Raw genomic sequence first — 19,804 nt, 5'->3', positions numbered from 1 at the left:
GTTAATCCCAGATCTGAAGGGGTTGGATTACGAGAAGTTGCATAGTCTGGGTCTGTACTCGTTGGAATTTAGAAGGATGAAGGAGGGATCTTCTAGAAACATGTAAAATTATAAAGGGAATAGATAGGATAGATGTGGGCAGGTTATTTGCACTGGCAGGTGAAAGCAGAACGCGGGGGCACAGCCTCAAAATAAGGGGAAATAGATTAAGGCGTGAGTTTAGGAGGAACTTCTTCACCCAAAGGGTTGTGCACCTATAGAATTCCTTGCCCAGTGAAGCAGTTGAGGCTCCGTCATGAAATGTTTTTTTGGAGAAAGGTCGATAGTTTTTCAAGAATAAAGGGATTCAGGGTTATGGTGTTCGGGGCGGAAAGTGGAGCTGAGTCCACAAAAATCAGCCATGATCTCATTGAATGGTGGAGCAGGCTCGAGGGGCCATGTGGCCTGCTCCTGCTTCTAGTTCTTATGTACTTATGTGCCTGTCAGGGAGGGAGGAAGTGGTCAAGCGAGGGAACCGTGGTTTACTATAGTAGTTGAATCACATGTCAAGAGGAAGAAGGAGGCTTGTGTAAAGATGAGACGTGAAGGTTCCGTTAGGGCGCTCGAGAGTTACAGGTTAGCTAGGAAGGATCTAAAGAGACAGCTAAGAAGAGCCAGGAGGGGACATGAGAAATCTTTGGCACGTAGAATCAATGGCAACCCTAAAGCTTTCTATAGGTATGTGAGGAATAAAAGAATGACTAGGGTAAGACCATAAGACATAGGAGCGGAAGTAAGGCCATTCGGCCCATCGAGTCCACTCCACCATTCAATCATGGTTGATTTCAACTCCATTTACCCGCTCTCTCCCCATAGCCCTTAATTCCTCGAGAAATCAAGAATTTATCAATTTCTGTCTTGAAGACACCAATGTCCCGGCCTCTACCGCCCTCTGTGGCAATGAATTCCACAGACCTACCACTCTCTGGCTGAAGAAATTTCTCCTCATCTCTGTTCTAAAGTGACTCCCTTTTATTCTAAGGCTGTGCCCCTGCGTCCTAGTCTCCCCTGCTAATGGAAACAACTTCCCTACGTCCATCCTATCCAAGCCATTCATTATCTTGTAAGTTTCTATTAGATCTCCCCTCAACCTCCTAAACTCCAATGAATATAATCCCACGATCCTCAGACGTTCATCGTATGTTAGGCCTACCATTCCTGGGATCATCCGTGTGAATCTCCGCTGGACCCGCTCCAGTGCCAGTATGTCCTTCCTGAGGTGTGGGGCCCAAAATTGCTCACAGTATTCTAAATGGGGCCTAACTAGTGCTTTATAAAGCCTCAGAAGTACATCCCTGCTTTTATATTCCAAGCCTCTTGAGATAAATGACAACATTACATTTGCTTTCTTAATTACGGACTCAACCTGCAAGTTTACCTTTAGAGAATCCTGGACTAGGACTCCCAAGTCCCTTTGCACTTTAGCATTATGAATTTTGTCACCGTTTAGAAAATAGTCCATGCCTCTATTCTTTTTTCCAAAGTGCAAGACCTCGCACTTGCCCACGTTGAATTTCATCAGCCACTTCTTGGACCATTCTCCTAAACTGTCTAAATCTTTCTGCAGCCTCCCCACCTCCTCAATACTACCTGCCCCTCCACCTATCTTTGTATCATCGGCAAACTTGGCCAGAATGCCCCCAGTCCCGTCATCTAGATCGTTAATATATAAAGAGAACAGCTGTGGCCCCAACACTGAACCCTGCGGGACACCACTTGTCACCGGTTGCCATTCCGAAAAAGAACTTTTATCCCAACTCTCTGCCTTCTGTCTGACAGCCAATCGTCAATCCATGTTAGTACCTTGCCTCGAATACCATGGGCCCTTATTTTACTCAGCAGTCTCCCGTGAGGCACCTTGTCAAAGGCCTTTTGGAAGTCAAGATAGATAACATCCATTGGCTCTCCTTGGTCTAACCTATTTGTTATCTCTTCAAAGAACTCTAACAGGTTTGTCAGGCACGACCTCCCCTTACTAAATCCATGCTGACTTGTCCTAATCCGACCCTGCACTTCCAAGAATTTAGAAATCTCATCCTTAACGATGGATTCTAGAATTTTGCCAACAACCGAGGTTAGGCTAATTGGCCTATAATTTTCCATCTTTTTTCTTGTTCCCTTCTTGAACAGGGGGGTTACAACAGCGATTTTCCAATCCTCTGGGACTTTCCCTGATTCCAGTGACTTTTGAAAGATCATAACTAACGCCACCACTATTTCTTCAGCTATCTCCTTTAGAACTCTAGGATGTAGCCCATCTGGGCCCGGAGATTTATCAATTTTCAGACCTTTTAGTTTCTCTAGCACTTTCTCCTTTGTGATGGCAACCATATTCAACTCTGCCCCCTGACTTTCCTGAATTGTTGGGATATTACTCATGTCTTCTACTGTGAAGACGGACGCAAAGTACTTATTAAGTTCCTCAGCTATTTCCTTGTCTCCCATCACTAGATTACCAGCGTCATTTTGGAGCGGCCCAATGTCTACTTTTGCCTCCCGTTTGTTTTTAATGTATTTAAAGAAACTTTTACTATCGTTCCTAATGTTACTGGCTAGCCTACCTTCATATTTGATCCTCTCCTTCCTTATTTCTCTCTTTGTTATCCTCTGTTTGTTTTTGTAGGCTTCCCAATCTTCTGACTTCCCACTAGTCTTTGCCACATTATAGGCTCCCCTTTTGCCTTGATGCATTCCCTGACTTCCTTTGTCAGCCATGGCTGCCTAATCCTCCCTCTGATAACCTTTCTTTTCTTTGGGATGAACCTCTGCACTGTGTCCTCAATTACTCCCAGAAACTCCTGCCATTGCTGTTACTCTGTCTTTCCCACTAGGCTCTGCTTCCAGTCGATTTTCGTCAGTTCCTCCCTCATGCACCTGTAATTACCTTTATTTAACTGTAAAACCTTTACATATGATTCTACCTTCCTTCTTTCAAATTGCAGACTGAATTCTACCATATTATGATCACTGCTTCCTAAGTGTTCCCTTACTTTAAGATCTTTTATCAATTCTGGCTCATTACATAACACTAAGTCCAGAATAGCCTGTTCCCTCGTGGGCTCCATCACATGCTGTTCCAAAAAGCCATCCTGTAAACATTCAATGAATTCCCTTTCTTTGGGTCCACTGGCAACATTATTTACCCAGTCCACCTGCATATTGAAGTCCCCCATGATCACTGTGACCTTGCCTTTCTGACATGCCCTTTCTATTTCGTGGTGCATTTTGTGCCCCTGGTCCTGACCACTGTCAGGAGGCCTGTACATAACTCCCATTATGGTTTTTTTGCCTTTGTGGTTCCTCAACTCTACCCACACAGACTCCACATCGTCTGACCCTATGTCGTTTAGTGCTATTGATTTAATTTCATTTCTAATTAACAAGGCAGCCCCGCCCCCTCTACCCACCTCTCTGTCTTTTCGATAGGTTGTAAATCCCTGGATGTTTAACTGCCAGTCCTGAACCCCCTGCAACCATGTCTCTGTGATGCCTACCACATCATACCTGCCAGTCACAATCTGGGCCACAAGCTCATCTACCTTGTTCCGTACACTGCGGGCATTTAAATATAGCACCTTTAATTCCCTATTGACTGTCCCTTTTTGTTTTCTTAGTGTGGTGGACCTTGGTTTACTGAGCCTTTCCATACACTGTGTCATATTTTGTGAGATGGGGACTATCGTAACCTCTCCTGAGCTCTGTTTTTTCGTGATTTTTTGTAATCCTAAGCAGCTACGCTTCCCACTGATTCCTTCACCTCTTGGTTCCCTGACTTTCCCTTCCCCCCCCAATCTCTAGTTTAAAGTCCTATTGACCACCCTATTTACTCTTTTCGCCAGAACACTGGTCCCAGCTCGGTTCAGGTGGAGACCATCCCAACGGTATAGGTCCCCCCTGTCCCAAAACTGATGCCAGTGTCCCATGAAAAGGAACCCCTCTTTCCCACACCACTCTTTCAGCCACGTGTTAACTTCCCTTATTCTTGCCTCCCTATGCCAATTTTCACGTGGCTCGGGCAGTAATCCGGAGATTATGACCCTTGAGGACCTATTTTTTAATTTGAATCCTAACTCTTTATAATCTCTAAACAGGTCCTCTTTCCTAGACTTGCCTAAGTTGTTGGTACCGACATGGACCACAACAACTGGATCCTCCCCCTCCCTCTCCAATATCCTTTCAAGCCGGTCAGAGATGTCCCGCACCCTAGCACCGGGCAGGCAACATACCATGCGTGACCCTCTATCCTGCTCACAAAGGATACTATCTATCCCTCTGATAATAGAGTCCCCTACAACTACAACTTGCCTATTTACTTCCTCCCCTTGAATGGCCTGCTGAACCATGGTGCCTTGGTCAGCTGACTCATCCTTCCTGCAGCCCTGTTCGCCATCCACACAGGGAGCAAGTGCCTCGTACCTGTTGGACAGGGTCAAGGGCTGAGGCTCCTGAGTTCCTGACTGCTGGTTCCCTTTACCTGCCTGACTTGCAGTCACACCCTGCTGTCCCTGGCCACTGGCAGGATTTAAACTATTTACTCTGACAGGTGTGACTGCCTCCTGACACAAAGTGTCCAGGTAAGCCTCCCCCTCCCGGATGTGCCTCAGTGTGTGAAGCTCAGACTCCAGCTCATCAACTCTGAGCCGGAGTTCTTCGAGCAGCCAACACTTACTGCAGATGTGGTCGCTGCAGCTCGCAATGGGATCTGCCACTCCCACATCAAGCAGCTTAAGCACGTCACCTGACCAGCCATCTCTAATTAATTAATTTGTTTAATTTAAGTTTACGAGTTTTAAATTTGGGGCAGATTGGTTATCAACCAATCAGATCACAGCTTCCCTCTGATGTCACTTTTGAAAAAAAAGTGGAAAACAGGAAGTTACCGGTAGGTCTGTATACTCACCCAGAGACTGCTCCTCCTCCTCTGAACGGCTCCCGAAACTAGGCCTCGATCCCTGGGTTAAAGTGAGTTTTTATACTCACCCAGAGACTGCTCCTCCTCCTCTGAATGGCTCCCGAAACTAGGCCTCGATCCCCGGGTTAAAGTGAGTTTTTATACTCACCCAGAGACTGCTCCTCCTCCTCTGAACGGCTCCCGAAACTAGGCCTCGATCCCTGGGTTAAAGTGAGTTTTTATACTCACCCAGAGACTGCTCCTCCTCCTCTGAACGGCTCCCGAAACTAGGCCTCGATCCCTGGGTTAAAGTGAGTTTTTATACTCACCCAGAGACTGCTCCTCCTCCTCTGAACGGCTCCCGAAACTAGGCCTCGATCCCTGGGTTAAAGTGAGTTTTTATACTCACCCAGAGACTGCTCCTCCTCCTCTGAATGGCTCCCGAAACTAGGCCTCGATCCCCGGGTTAAAGTGAGTTTTTATACTCACCCAGAGACTGCTCCTCCTCCTCTGAACGGCTCCCGAAACTAGGCCTCGATCCCTGGGTTAAAGTGAGTTTTTATACTCACCCAGAGACTGCTCCTCCTCCTCTGAACGGCTCCCGAAACTAGGCCTCGATCCCCGGGTTAAAGTGAGTTTTTATACTCACCCAGAGACTACTCCTCCTCCTCTGAACGGCACCCGAAACTAGGCCTCGATCCCCGGGTTAAAGTGAGTTTTTATACTCACCCAGAGACTGCTCCTCCTCCTCTGAACGGCTCCCGAAACTAGGCCTCGATCCCCGGATAAAGTGAGTTTTTATACTCACTCAGAGACTGCTCCTCCTCCTCTGAACGGCTCCCGAAACTAGGCCTCGATCCCTGGGTTAAAGTGAGTTTTTATACTCACCCAGAGACTGCTCCTCCTCCTCTGAATGGCTCCCGAAACTAGGGCTCGATCCCCGGGTTAAAGTGAGTTTTTATACTCACCCAGAGACTGCTCCTCCTCCTCTGAACGGCTCCTGAAACTAGGCCTCGATTCCTGGGTTAAAGTGAGTTTTTATACTCACCCAGAGACTGCTCCTCCTCCTCTGAACGGCTCCCGAAACTAGGCCTCGATCCCCGGGTTAAAGTGAGTTTTTATACTCACCCAGAGACTACTCCTCCTCCTCTGAACGGCTCCCGAAACTAGGCCTCGATCCCCGGGTTAAAGTGAGTTTTTATACTCACCCAGAGACTGCTCCTCCTCCTCTGAACGGCTCCCGAAACTAGGCCTCGATCCCCGGGTTAAAGTGAGTTTTTATACTCACTCAGAGACTGCTCCTCCTCCTCTGAACGGCTCCCGAAACTAGGCCTCGATCCCTGGGTTAAAGTGAGTTTTTATACTCACCCAGAGACTGCTCCTCCTCCTCTGAATGGTTGAAACTCGGCCAACGGACAGAACTTTTTTTTTGGTTAGAGGAGAAGGATGGGTGGGAGACATTACGTAAGTAGTGTTTCGGGTAAAGCTGTCACTCGAGAACAGCCCCTTCACAAACCACCTTCAACTTACGCTGACCGCACTGCACGTATGCAAATGTACCCGGAACAGCCAATCAGAAGCTCTGCTCTGCTGCCCTCTGCTGGATGCTTGACTTCCGCGAACTCCTCGGGTCACTGATGCAGGTGCACCTTCAACTTACGCTGACCGCACTGCACGTATGCAAATGTCCCCGGAACAGCCAATCAGAAGCTCTGCTCTGCTGCCCTCTGCTGGATGCTTGACTTCCGTCGAACTCCTCGGGTCACTGATGCAGGTGCACCTTCAACTTACGCTGACCGCACTGCACGTATGCAAATGTCCCCGGAACAGCCAATCAGAAGCTCTGCTCTGCTGCCCTCTGCTGGATGCTTGACTTCCGCGAACTCCTCGGGTCACTGATGCAGGTGCATCTTCAACTTACGCTGACTGCACTGCACGTATGCAAATGTCCCCGGAACAGCCAATCAGAAGCTCTGCTCTGCTGCCCTCTGCTGGATGCTTGACTTCCGCGAACTCCTCGGGTCACTGATGCAGGTGCACCTACAACTTACGCTGACCGCACTGCACGTATGCAAATGTCCCCAGAACAGCCAATCAGAAGCTCTGCTCTGCTGCCCTCTGCTGGATGCTTGACTTCCGCGAACTCCTCGGGTCACTGATGCAGGTGCATCTTCAACTTACGCTGACTGCACTGCACGTATGCAAATGTCCCCGGAACAGCCAATCAGAAGCTCTGCTCTGCTGCCCTCTGCTGGATGCTTGACTTCCGCGAACTCCTCGGGTCACTGATGCAGGTGCACCTACAACTGACGCTGACCGCACTGCACGTATGCAAATGTCCCCAGAACAGCCAATCAGAAGCTCTGCTCTGCTGCCCTCTGCTGGATGCTTGACTTCCGCGAACTCCTCAGGTCACTGATGCAGGTGCACCTTCAACTTACGCTGACCGCACTGCATGTATGCAAATGTGCCCGGAACAGCCAATCAGAAGCTCTGCTCTGCTGCCCTCTGCTGGATGCTTGACTTCCGTCGAACTCCTCGGGTCACTGATGCAGGTGCACCTTCAACTTACGCTGACCGCACTGCACGTATGCAAATGTCCCCGGGACAGCCAATCAGAAGCTCTGCTCTGCTGCCCTCTGCTGGATACTTGACTTCTGTCGAACTCCTCGGGTCACTGATGCAGGTGCACCTTCAACTTACACTGACCGCACTGCACGTATGCAAATGTCCCCGGAACAGCCAATCAGAAGCTCTGCTCTGCTGCCCTCTGCTGGATGCTTGACTTCCGTCGAACTCCTCGGGTCACTGATGCAGGTGCACCTTCAACTTACGCTGACCGCACTGCACGTATACAAATATCCCCGGAACAGCCAATCAGAAGCTCTGCTCTGCTGCCCTCTGCTGTGGGCCTGTCAAGGAAAGTTGTGCGTGGAGTCCAAGGAGATAGGAGAGGTGCTGAATGAATATTTTCCATCAGTATTCACACAGGAAAACGACAATGTTGTTGAAGAGAATAATGAGGTACAAGCTACTTGACTTTAGGCACTTGAGGTTCATAAGGAGGAGGTGTGAGCAATTCTGGAAAGTGTGAAAATACCTAAATCCCCTGAGCTTGATGGGATTTATCCTAGGATTCTCTGTGAATTAAGGGAAGAGATTGCTGAGCCTTTAGCTTGGATCTTTATATTATCTTTGCCTACAGGAATAGTGCCAGTAGGTTGGAGGACATCAAATGTTGTCCCCTGGACAGCACGGTGGCCAAGTGGTTAGCACAACCGACTCACGGCGCTGAGGTCCCAGGTTCGATCCCAGCCCTGGGTTGCTGTGCGTGTGGAGTTTGAACATTCTCCCCGTGTCTGCGTGGGTTTCGTGCCCACAACCCAAAAATGTGCAGAGTAGGTGGATTGGCCACGCTAAATTGCCCCTGAATTGGAAAAAATAATTGGGTTATCTAAATTTATTAAAAAAAATTTTTTTTTTTAAATGTTGTACTCTTGTTCAAGAAGGGGAATAGAGACTACCCCGGTAACTATAGACCAGTGAGCCTTACTCTGTTGTGGGCAATATCTTGGAAAGTCTCAGAAGAGATAGAATTTATAATCATCTTCAAAGGAATAATTTGATTAGAGATAGTCAACACGGTTTTGTGAAGGGTAGGTCGTGCCTCACAAACCTTATTGAGATCTTTGAAAAGGTGACCAAACAGGTGGTCGAGGGTAAAGCAGTTGATTGGTGTACATGGATTTCAGTAAAGCGTTTGATGAGCTTCCGCATGGTGGGCCATTGCAGAAGACACGGAGACATGGGATTCAGGGTAATTTAGCAGTGTGGATCAGAAATTGGCTAGCTGGAAGAAGACAAATTTAATAGGAAATGTTCAGCTGGAGTTCAGTTACTAGTGGTGTACCACGAAGAACTGTTTTGGGGCCACTGCTGTTTCTCATTTTTATAAATGGCCTGGAGGAGGGCGTAGCAGTATGGGTGAGTAAATCTGCAGATGACACTAAACTCGGTGGAGTTGTGGACAGTGCGGAACGATGTTGCAAGTTACAGAGGAGCAGTATAAGCTGCAGAGCTGGACTGACAGGTGGCAAATGGACTTTAATGCAGAAAAGTGTGAGGTGATTCATTTTGGAAGGAATAACAGGAAGACAGATTACTGGGCTAATGGTAAGATTCTTGGTAGTGTGGATGAGTGGAGACATCTCGGTGTCCATGCACATAGATCCCTGAAAGTTGTCACTCCGGGAGATAGTGCTATTAATAATTTGGTGTGTTATCTTTTATTGCTAGAGAGATTGAGTTTCGGAGCCATGAGGTCATGTTGCAGCTGTACAAATTCTGGTGCGTCTGCATTTGGAGCAGTGCTTGCAGTTCTGGTCGCTGCATAATAGGAAGGATATGGAAGCATTGGAAAGGATGCAGAGGAGATTTACCAGGATGTTGCCTGGTCTGGAGGGAAGATCTTATGAGGGAAGGCTGAGGGTCTTGAGGCTGTTTTCGTCAGAGAAAAGAAGGTTTAGAACTGACTTAATGGAGGCATACAAGATAACCAGAGGATTAGATATGGTGAACAGTGAGAGACTTTTTCCTCGGATGATAATGATCAGCACATGGGGACATAGCTTTAAATTCAGGGGAGATAGATATAGGACTGATGGCAGAGGTAGCTTCTTTATTCAGAAAATAGTAAGGGAGCGGAATGCCCTGCATGCAACAGGAGTGGACTCGCCAATATTAAGGGCATTTAAATGGTCATTGGATAAACATATGGATGATAATGGGATAGTGTTGATGGGCTTGACAGTGGTTTCACAGGTTAGCACAACATGGAGGGCTGAAGTGCCTGTCCTGTCCTATGTTCTATGTTCTGAAGTGCCTCAGGACATTTTACTGCATTAAAGTCACTGTTATCAATGCAAGTTGTTGGCGATCATTACCAGTATCTCAAATCATTGCTCAGATGGCCTCTACTCATTTCTGCTCTGTCAGATTCTGTTACCTTTCTGCTACATGTATACATTTAAGGTCTGATTCTACTCACACAGCGGTTGACCAACCACCATCAAACCTACGCTTCTCGGACATCACGAGGAAAAGTTTCCGGATGGACTGGGATCATGGATCGGAGGAGGCGGACCAGTACAGAATCAGCTGGGTTCCATCTGGGGGAGGGGACAAAAAAGAGGTGATGAAATCCATACTTTCTGCGTCTGTGTAGCTCCAGCTGATTTTTAAATTTGCCTTGCAACATGCGAGTGTGAAGCAAAACCGCTGTCAGACAGATCTGTATCTGTATGAAAATGTTCCTCCTTTCCAGCAACGATGTTTCATTGCATCCTTGTAATCCTTTCCACACTTGCTAATGAGTTGCATTCTCTGTTGGTCGTGGGGGCTTGGTCACACTGAAAACAACAGGTATTTTCCATTCCCAACAGGGACACGCAGTCACGGGCAGGACTGGAAAATTTGGAGATCGGCCAAACTCAATTGGGTGGGATAAGCTCTAAAAAAGCATAACCTGCAAAAACATCAGCGCATTGTTTCTGAATGGCATTACTGTACTAGAAGGTGATCAGAAAACTGCTTTCCGCACGGACCATATGCTCTTTAGTATTGAGATGTTGGGCTCAGTTGCCCACTCAAAGAAGAGCATTTGCGTAATGAACAAAACAGTCCAAATTAGTTTATTCCTTCAATTTAATTTTCTGCAGAAATACTCCACATGACCACGAGGGAATGCCACTGGGAAAGGTGGCTGCAGCCAAGGGTTGGTAAAGGATTTTAAGGTCCTTGTGACCCCCTGAGTGATATCAAATTCAAACATCCCCATTTAGTTGAGGGAATCAGTTTGCAGAAAACAAATTGGTTTCATGCACTGAACATATCTTGACCTTCACTTTCTGCATATTCTTCCAGATGATTATAAATGGCAAAGAGTCAAGCCAGGTTTTAGATAACCTGGATCCTGACACCTTATATGATGTTACCCTTACTGCCATCTACCCAAACAAGAAGGAAAGTGATGAAGTCTCAGCCTCCCAGCGTACATGTAAGTCTTTAGTATATAAAAATCTCCATTTGTCTTTCCTTGGGGTACCGTGGGGCAGCACGGGGCAGCACGGTAGCATTGTGGATAGCACAATGGCTTCACAGCTCCAGGGTCCCAGGTTCGATTCCGGCTTGGGTCACTGTCTGTGCGGAGTCTGCTCATACTCCCCTTGTGTGCTTGCGTTTCCTCCGGGTGCTCTGGTTTCCTCCCACAGTCCAAAGATGTGCAGGTTAGGTGGATTGGCCATGATAAATTGCCCTTAGTGTCCAAAATTGCCCATAGTGTTGGGTGGGGTTACTGGGTTATGGGGATAGGGTGGAGATGTTGACCTTGGGTAGGGTGCTCTTTCCAAGAGCCGGTGCAGACTCGATGGGCCGAATGGCCTCCTTCTGCACTGCAAAAGTTTATGATGTATTCTATGATCTTAGCAATTATCTTCAAATATTGAAAAGAGGACAAAGTGACATGGGAAGCACATGCTGCATATTGTGATGTGCAGCGGATCACAATGTCCTTCAGGATGAGGTGTGGGATTAGTATGTTCCCCATGATTCTCTGCTTCTGCTGTAGCAAAGTGTATCTTTTGTCTTCATTGGCTAGCCTGCTTGTGTCCAATATTCCTGGGCCATACAGCACCTTCAGCCAGATAAAACTATAAAACCACAGAATTCCGACAGTGTAGAAGGAGGCTATTTAGCCTTGTGTGTCTGCACCGACCCTCTGAAAGAGGAACCTAATTAGGCCCACTCCCCTGCCCATTCCCTGAAGCACCCCCGTAACCGGCACATCTGGGAATATTTAGCATGACCAATCCACCTAATGTGCACATCTTTGGACTGTGGGAGGAAATCGGAGGACCCTGAGGAAACCCACAAAGACACGGAGAGAATGTACAAGCGCCACACAGACAACCTACCGAGGCAGGAATTGAACCCAGTTCTCTGGCGCTGTGAGGCAGCAGTGATAACCCAACCCCTGATTAATTTATGCCTCCCTCAAATGGCCTCCTCTTTTATTTATGGACCCACTTCCCCAACCCCTTATCTATTCCTCATAGAAAAATGATCGGCCTCACCCCATTTCCCCACTACCTGGGCGTAACTTGTCTATACAAAGGGAAATAATAATCATATATGTATTTATCTAACATATTTTAACAGTCTGAAGTAACTTTACTGGATGACATCAGCAGATTGCTATCCATTTAAGTTAAACTAGTGATGTCTGTTTCTCAGAAAATTTGAAACAATGTTGCCCCATCCCGTTTTGCTGAAGGTGAAAGGGGTGGCATGTGGCACAGTAGCTAGCACTGGGACTGCGGCACTGAGAAGACAGAGGGTGGCGATGGATGGAAAATTTTCAGACTGGAGACCAGTTACCAGCGGTGTACCACAGGGATCAGTGCTGGGTCCTCTGCTATTTGTGATTTTTATCAATGACGTTGATACGATGCTAAGCTGTGCCGAAAAATGGCAGATGGAGTTTAACCCAGATAAGTGCGAGGTGATTCATTTTGGTGGAAAAAAATTCAATGCCCATTACAGGGTCAATGGCAGGGTTGTGAGGAATGTGGAGGAACAGAGAGATCTTGGAGTTCATGTCCACATATCTCTGAAGGTTGCCACTCAAGTAGATAGAGCTGTGAAGAAGTCTTATAGTGTGTTAGTGTAGCCATCTAAGATGGACACTGGGCTACAAAATGGAGAACTGCTAAGGCTGCAGGGAAAAACAGTCTTAGTGAGGACAAGCAGTTTGCAGAAGACTAATTTGCATTCTGCACGTACAGAAACCAGTTTTTGGCCAGGTGCAGAGTTTCAGCCAAAGGTGCAAATGGGAACAGATCTGCATAGTAATGAGGTGATCCAGATCCAGACCCCGCACAATAGAAACATTTAAGTATCAATGGATACTTTTGAGTAGACGCCCAGACAGAATGGCGCCACAGCAACCAACACAAAGAACCGTAGGGACCGCCCCACCCATCGAGGAACGACCCTCAGATTGGGGAGTTTGGAAGATATCGATTGGAAAGGCCCAATCGATACCTGGCAGGTAAAAGGACCGCCCCAAGGGGGCACGGACTTCTAGGACCTATAAGAATAGACCCCGCACATGGTTCGGTCTGTTTTGTTGCTCCGGCTCTGCTTTGCTGCTACATCGCATCCTGACTCCAGTTCCATCACCAGCCGTTGAGCCATCAGCCATCGAACTGTAAGTGCCAATACAACGATCGCTACGTGATCCAGACCTTGCTAGATCCTGACAACTTTAAGAATCTGAGAGTTGCAGACCAACAACGGGACGAAGGCCTTGCTCCCTGACCTTGCCTGTTCCTGTCTAGATAAGTATTTAGTTGTTTAGTATTAGAAGTAAGTTAGTCTCTTTAGCGTATGCATGTGTATTTATTATATTTGTTATAATAAACACCAATCGTTTGGACTTACTGATCGGTGTACAGATCTATTACTTTGAACCTGACCTTGATATTCTTGTGACGGTGTCTCAATACGGCACCTGGCGACTCCGAGCATAACTACATACACAGAGCCATAGTAGTGTTAAGCACGCAGCCTTTAAACGGAGGCGTGTTAATCACACTCCAGTAAAACGAGCAACATTTAGTGGCTACTCCCTGACGGGACTCGGTTACAAGTGGCACCCCCACTCCGTCGAGGACCCAGAAATTTGAATTAGAAATCTGAGTAAAGAAAAAGGAAAAATCACAAGTAATCAAGGTGTTCAAACGAATAAAGATAATTCGGAAATGTGTTTTGTGCATGAGTACTAACAGGGTTGTAAGGTAAACCTGAGAGCTTTTTGTTGCGACGAACTGTCGGAAGTTTTGTGAGCGGAACATAGTGAAAGCCTTACCCGTCTTGTAAAACATTACCTCAACACCCCCTGTCCTAAATTAAGAGAGAAAGAGAAAATGGCCATGCAGGCAATGGAACGCCTCATGAACCCAGAACGGTTTGTGGTCGCAGCGACTAGAAGTAGCCGAGTTGGTCAGTGTCCCGTGTGGGAGCTGGAACTCCGCAAGTATCTGCAAGGAAAGGGATGGCCCCTTTGGGATGAGTTCTGTATGAATGAGGAGACAGGTCCCGGAAGTATAGGACATACTTGGTGGGAGAACCTCTCTCAAATTCAAAAGAAAAATCCGAGTAAAGCATACAAGCCGATGGCAATCGTGTCCTGTTTGGCACAGTTGCGAGGCACTGAGGAGGTCGTTCAGACGCTCCGAGCAGAGTTAGAAGAGAGAAATAGGATGAGCAAAGTGGATGTCAGGGACATCGAAAAGGAAAACATGGAATTAAGAGGGAAGCTGGCAGAGAAGGGTAGAGAGGTGGATGATGCCAAGAGGGCACATCAGTCATGTCTAGCCCATCTGAGCAGTTCCCAGACCCAGTATGAAAAAGCCTATCAGGATGTGCAACGTGCCGTCCTGATAAGAGAAGAATCAGAAAAGCAGGTAGAGGCATTGCAGAGGCAATGCTCTGACCTAAAGGCAGCGTTAAGAGCACTCCATGCTGCCACCACAGAACAAAGACAAAGCACAGTGGATCATGCCAAGTGTAGGAAGCAGATTGCGGAGCTGCAATCTCTGCTTTCAGTGCAGAATGGGTTCCAAAGCACCTTTGGAACACAGCTAGATGAGGAGAATGCCCCAGACTGGCAGGAATTAAGTGAGACCGCGCAGCGCTATGTTCAAGGAACATGTGCACCAGCAGCGCAGCAGAAAAGACAAGCACCCCAACCCCCCACAGATCAAATAGCTACCGTACCCATGAATCCAGTCACCACCCAAAGGAAAGCGACCACAGAAGGCGCACCCGATATTACGTACACCACCCCCTTAACTGTAACCCAACTCAGGGACGCGTGTGAGAAAATCATTCCGTTTCTCCCCACCGCAGACCCCCACCAATTTTTCGCGATAGTGAAACAGCAGGCAACCATGTACGGCCTGGACGAGAGAGAGCAGGTTAAGCTCACGGTTCTGTGCTTAGACCCGTCTGTAGTAGCAGCCCTCCCTGACCCACAGAATGTTGGAGGAGGCACCCTAGAAGAAATGCACACCTCCATTTTAGATGCAATAGGATAAAATAGAGGAGACCCAGTCGAAGGACTAAATAAGTGCCGACAAAAGAGGACAGAGCATCCCACAGCATTTGCAGGAAGATTTAAATAGAGCGCATTTGAACCGTGACAATATAGTCAAATGGACACGCACCATAATTTCCCATGCCACAGATGCAGGACAGAGTGCTTGCAATAGCTATGACCCCTCAGAAGAGGCCCATAACGAGAAATGGGTTCTGAAAAGATTGTCCCGCGCTTGGGAACAATCGGTTCAGGGCAAAAGTACAATAAAGACCCCAGATGAAGCTCAGGCTGCAGCGGACATTCAGGCAGTGAGAGCACACCAAAGCCCCGCATGGGTAAATGAAGGGAAGAACAGCCCTCCACAGAAGTCGCTCGAATGCTACAACTGTGGCCAATTAGGACATTGGGCAAAGGAATGCAATGCACCCCAAAGATCACAGAGAGGCCAGCAGACAGGCACTCTGAATAGAAATAGAGCAAAACCGATCCATAGTATAGGGATACAGTCAGGACAGACCAATGTGGACGGAATGGACTGACGCTGTTTGGGCTCCCCCACTTGGGTCTGTGACACTCTTTGGGATCAATCCGGAAGACCGGTAGTCACAGCTAAGGTTAGAGGGAAGCCCATAGAGTTACTTTGGGACACAGGAGGGTCCCGCACCACAATTAATTCCACCACCACGGCACAGGCAGACACGTGGCCGACCACCTCCACCATCACACTTAGCGGTTTTACAGGTCACTCGCAGCAGGGACACATTACAGCCCCCGTAGCAATCCAGCCAGGGAACATCTCTACCAAACACCCCGTTGTTTTAGTAAATCTTCCCCGTACAGCAGAACACATATTGGGTATAGACTTTATGAATGCCCATAGCCTGTCGTTCGACCCAGTAAACCAGTGTGTCTGGCGAATGGCAAGGTCAGACAGAGCACCCGCTACTCTCACAGTAGGAGAGTACGCAAATCGGATTAGCGCAGTAGGCAAATATTCTTTCGACCTGACTACACTAAACACGGACAGACAAGTGAGAGCAGTTTTAAACAAACACAGGACAGCATTTGCCAGTCACCGGCACGACTGCGGCAGAATGACTGGACAAGTTCACGTTACCGGACCTGACCCCCGACCACAGAAACAATACAGATTTCCCCTAGAAGCAGAGGGAGAAATAGAGAAAGTAATAGGTAGCTTATTGGAGCAAGGGGTTATTAGAACAGTAGCCTCGACCAATAATGCCCCTATTTGGCCAGTGAGAAAGCCCGACGGATCATGGCGTCTGACCATTGATTATCGGGAGCTCAATAAAGTAACCCCAGCAGTAAAGCCCCCACGGTAGCAACAAGTCCCGAGACCATGCTCAAACAGGGACTCCACTCCAAATATTTCACGGTATTGGACATTAGCTATGGCTTCTGGTCAATCCCATTGGCAAAGGCGTGCCAGTACAAATTTGCCTTCACATTCAAAGGACAGCAGTATACGTGGACATGCCTCCCACAAGGATTCCACAATTCCCCCTCCATTTTCCACCGACAGCTGGCAAATGGTTTAGAAAAATTTTCCCGCCCCGAATGTCTGGTACAGTATGTGGACGACCTATTACTGCAGACAGACACAAAGGCAGAGCACGTTACGCTTCTGGCCGAGCTCCTGGAACATTTAACCGAGATTGGATGTAAAGTTAACCCCAGAAAGGCCCAGATATTGGAAAATAAAGTGATGTATTTGGGTACAGTCATCACGCACGGCAAACGCGAGATCGAATTCAAAAGGATTGATTCGATTGTCAAATTGCCCCTTCCCCAGAATGTTTCAGCCCTCCGGTCGTTTTTAGGACTGGTTGGGTACTGTCGGAACCATATCGATGGATTCGCGACAAAGGCAGCCCCACTCTCCGACCTCCTTAAGAAAGGAGCACCTTGGGAATGGCTTCCGCAGCATACAGAGGCTGTGGAAGAGTTAAAGAAAGCCCTTAGCGCAGCACCCGCGCTACAAGTCCCAGACCAACTCTCCCCCTATGCAATAGAGGTAGCGAGCACAGATCTGACCCTCTCGGCCGTGTTACTTCAGGAACGGCACGAGCAGCTACGACCCGTGGCTTATGCCTCCCGACTTTTAGACCCAGTAGAACAAGGATTCTCAGCCTGCGAGAGGCACCTCCTAGCAGTTTTCTGGGCAGTTCAACACTTCTCCTACATTACCGGACTCAACCCCATCACCATTTTGACCGAGCACACCCCCACACAGTTACTCCTAGACGGTCGACTGAAGGACGGTTCAGTTAGCCAGATTAGGGCAGCTAGGTGGACATTACTTTTACAAGGACGCGACATTACGGTTAAACGGACCCGGACACACACATTTTTAGCCGACAACCTCCAATATCCAGGACAGCCCCATGAATGTGAAATTGTAGCACCCCTACACAACACAGGACCCTCCATAGCGAAGACACCCCCCAGGAAGATAGGGAACCCAAGACAAAGCCCCCAACACACAGACACGTGTGGCCCACTGAAGATATACGTGGACGGTTCATCCACGGTTTTAGATGGTGAGCGTATCACTGGATGCGGCATCTATGTCGAGGACGCGCAGGGTCGCGCACTCGAAGAAATAGCTTTAAAATTGCCAGGTCACTTAGGCGCGCAGGCAGCAGAGCTCGCGGCCATAGCTTACATAGTGGACCACCCCGATTCTTTCCCCAGCCCGGCAGACATATACTCGAACAGTCTATATGTCTGCAACAGTTTAACGGATTTTCAACCCCTGTGGAGGACACGAGGGTTTGTCTCCGCAGACGGGAAACCCCTTCCATCAGCCCCTTTACTCCGCCACATCCTACACAAAGCGAAGGATAGGACCTTTGGAATTATCAAAGTTAGAAGCCACCATAGGTCATCCCCCCCTGGAAATGCAAAAGCCGATGCACTGGCAAAAGCAGGTTCCAGGCGAGGACACTTTTGGACACCCCCAGCTAGCGCCCCTGTGAGTGCAGTTCAGGTCTCACAGACGGACATCAAAGATTTAGCCGAGCCACAGAAGCAGGATGAAGATCTCAGGGAGATTTTTAAAGGGACTTTTGTGCCACAGTATGATAAGTTCCGACACGCTCTGACCACACATGAGGGTGTGATCATCAAGGACCAGCTTTATGTGGTCCCGCAGCAGGATAGAAATCAAATGATTGCCTTGTTCCATGACAGTCATGGACATCAAGGGATCGACCCGACCACGAGGCACCTCAGGAAACTCTGTTGGTGGCCTAATTTAAGGACCGATGTTACCCATTACATTGAGAATTGCCTTATTTGCGGCCTGAATTACCCGGAGAGGTATTCCAAAAAGGAACAGCTTCGGCATACTCGACCAGTTAATGGCCCCTGGACAAACCTCCAGATCGACTTAATAGGACCATTGCCCCCTTGTAGGAATGGCTATAAATACGTGCTGGTTGTAATTGATACCTTTACCAAATGGGTAGAGGCATTCCCCTCACGAACGAATACAGCTAAGACAGCTGCAAAGATCCTGACCCACCACATCTTCACGAGATGGGGTTTACCCAGAAGTATAGATTCGGACCAGGGATCTCACTTCACAGGACGTGTCATGAAGAACGTCCTGACCATATTCGGCATTAAACAAAATTTTCACATTGCGTATCACACACAGTCAAGCGGGATTGTAGAGCGCATGAATCAGACCCCAAAATCTACCCTTAGAAAAATGGTTCAGGAAAACAATTCTACATGGGATTCAGTACTCCCATTTGCACTAATGTTTATCCGCAACATGGTTTCAACATCCACAGGATTCACCCCACACACACTCATGACCGGACGCCCTATGAAAGGTACAGAATTCCTTTCAGGACTGGACATGACTAGCCCCGAAGTGACGGCCCTCACGCATGAGAAAGCTGTTAAAGACCTAGTTGAGACTGTGAGGTCTGCACAGATCGCAGCCGCGGTTCAACTGGGAAAACGACGCAAACAAAGCACAGCTTGCTTTAATAAGAACGTACACCCCACAGAATTTCAGGTTGGGCAACAGGTAATGCTATCTATGTATAACCCCAGCAGTTTTTTGGCACCAAAATTTTGAGGCCCTTATTCAATTTCGGACAAAATTAGCCCCTCAGTTTACAGGATAAAATACCCCAATGGAAAGACTGCGTGGTTCCATATTAACCAACTGAAGGCATATGGAACACAGTCTAACCACACCATGTCCTGCTAGACGCAGCAGAACATCTCGCCCCGCCCATTAGAGACACGTTTCCACCATCCCCCTCACAGACCAGTTCATCATCGGACTCGTCCACGACTCCGCCCACTGACCACAACAGACCACGCCCCGAAAAGCCCACAAGCTGCCACAGCAGAGACAGCGATACTGATACTGACTTTGAGGACAGCCACAGCACACAACCCTACAGCCCCCACTGTAGCGACTACGACCCCGACTCCAGTGACCCCATGGAAGTCACCTATATTAAATACCCAGACCCACCACCCGACCCCGACGACCCCGACAATACCCCTTCAGGTTTAGACCCCACACTTTGGCACAGGGACAATTCATACAGACTTGTCCGTAACGATGAAAGTGACCCCCGGTCACATAATTCCAAGATTGCATGCCTGATCCACACAAGGGTGTGGGATCTGGGAGAGCAGGATGACACGGTGTCTGACTCCCGATA

General features: G+C 48.1%; 1 protein-coding gene across 1 annotated transcript in view; it reads left to right on the top strand.

Annotated features, from left to right (window-relative positions):
* LOC119963790 overlaps positions 1–19,804 on the top strand; it is a 1,053,439-nt gene that overhangs the window by 395,858 nt on the left and 637,777 nt on the right. The window contains exons 68-69 of the mRNA XM_038793076.1: positions 9,982–10,121; positions 10,853–10,985. Of these exons, the coding sequence (XP_038649004.1) occupies positions 9,982–10,121; positions 10,853–10,985 (273 nt within the window). The remainder of the gene's footprint in view (positions 1–9,981; positions 10,122–10,852; positions 10,986–19,804) is intronic.

Source organism: Scyliorhinus canicula, chromosome 3 (assembly GCF_902713615.1).
Source record: "Scyliorhinus canicula chromosome 3, sScyCan1.1, whole genome shotgun sequence".
In the NCBI taxonomy this organism is placed as follows: Eukaryota; Metazoa; Chordata; class Chondrichthyes; order Carcharhiniformes; family Scyliorhinidae; genus Scyliorhinus; species Scyliorhinus canicula.
The sequence above is the reverse complement of the archived record's forward strand: the minus strand, read 5'-3'. Positions and strand labels throughout refer to the sequence as shown.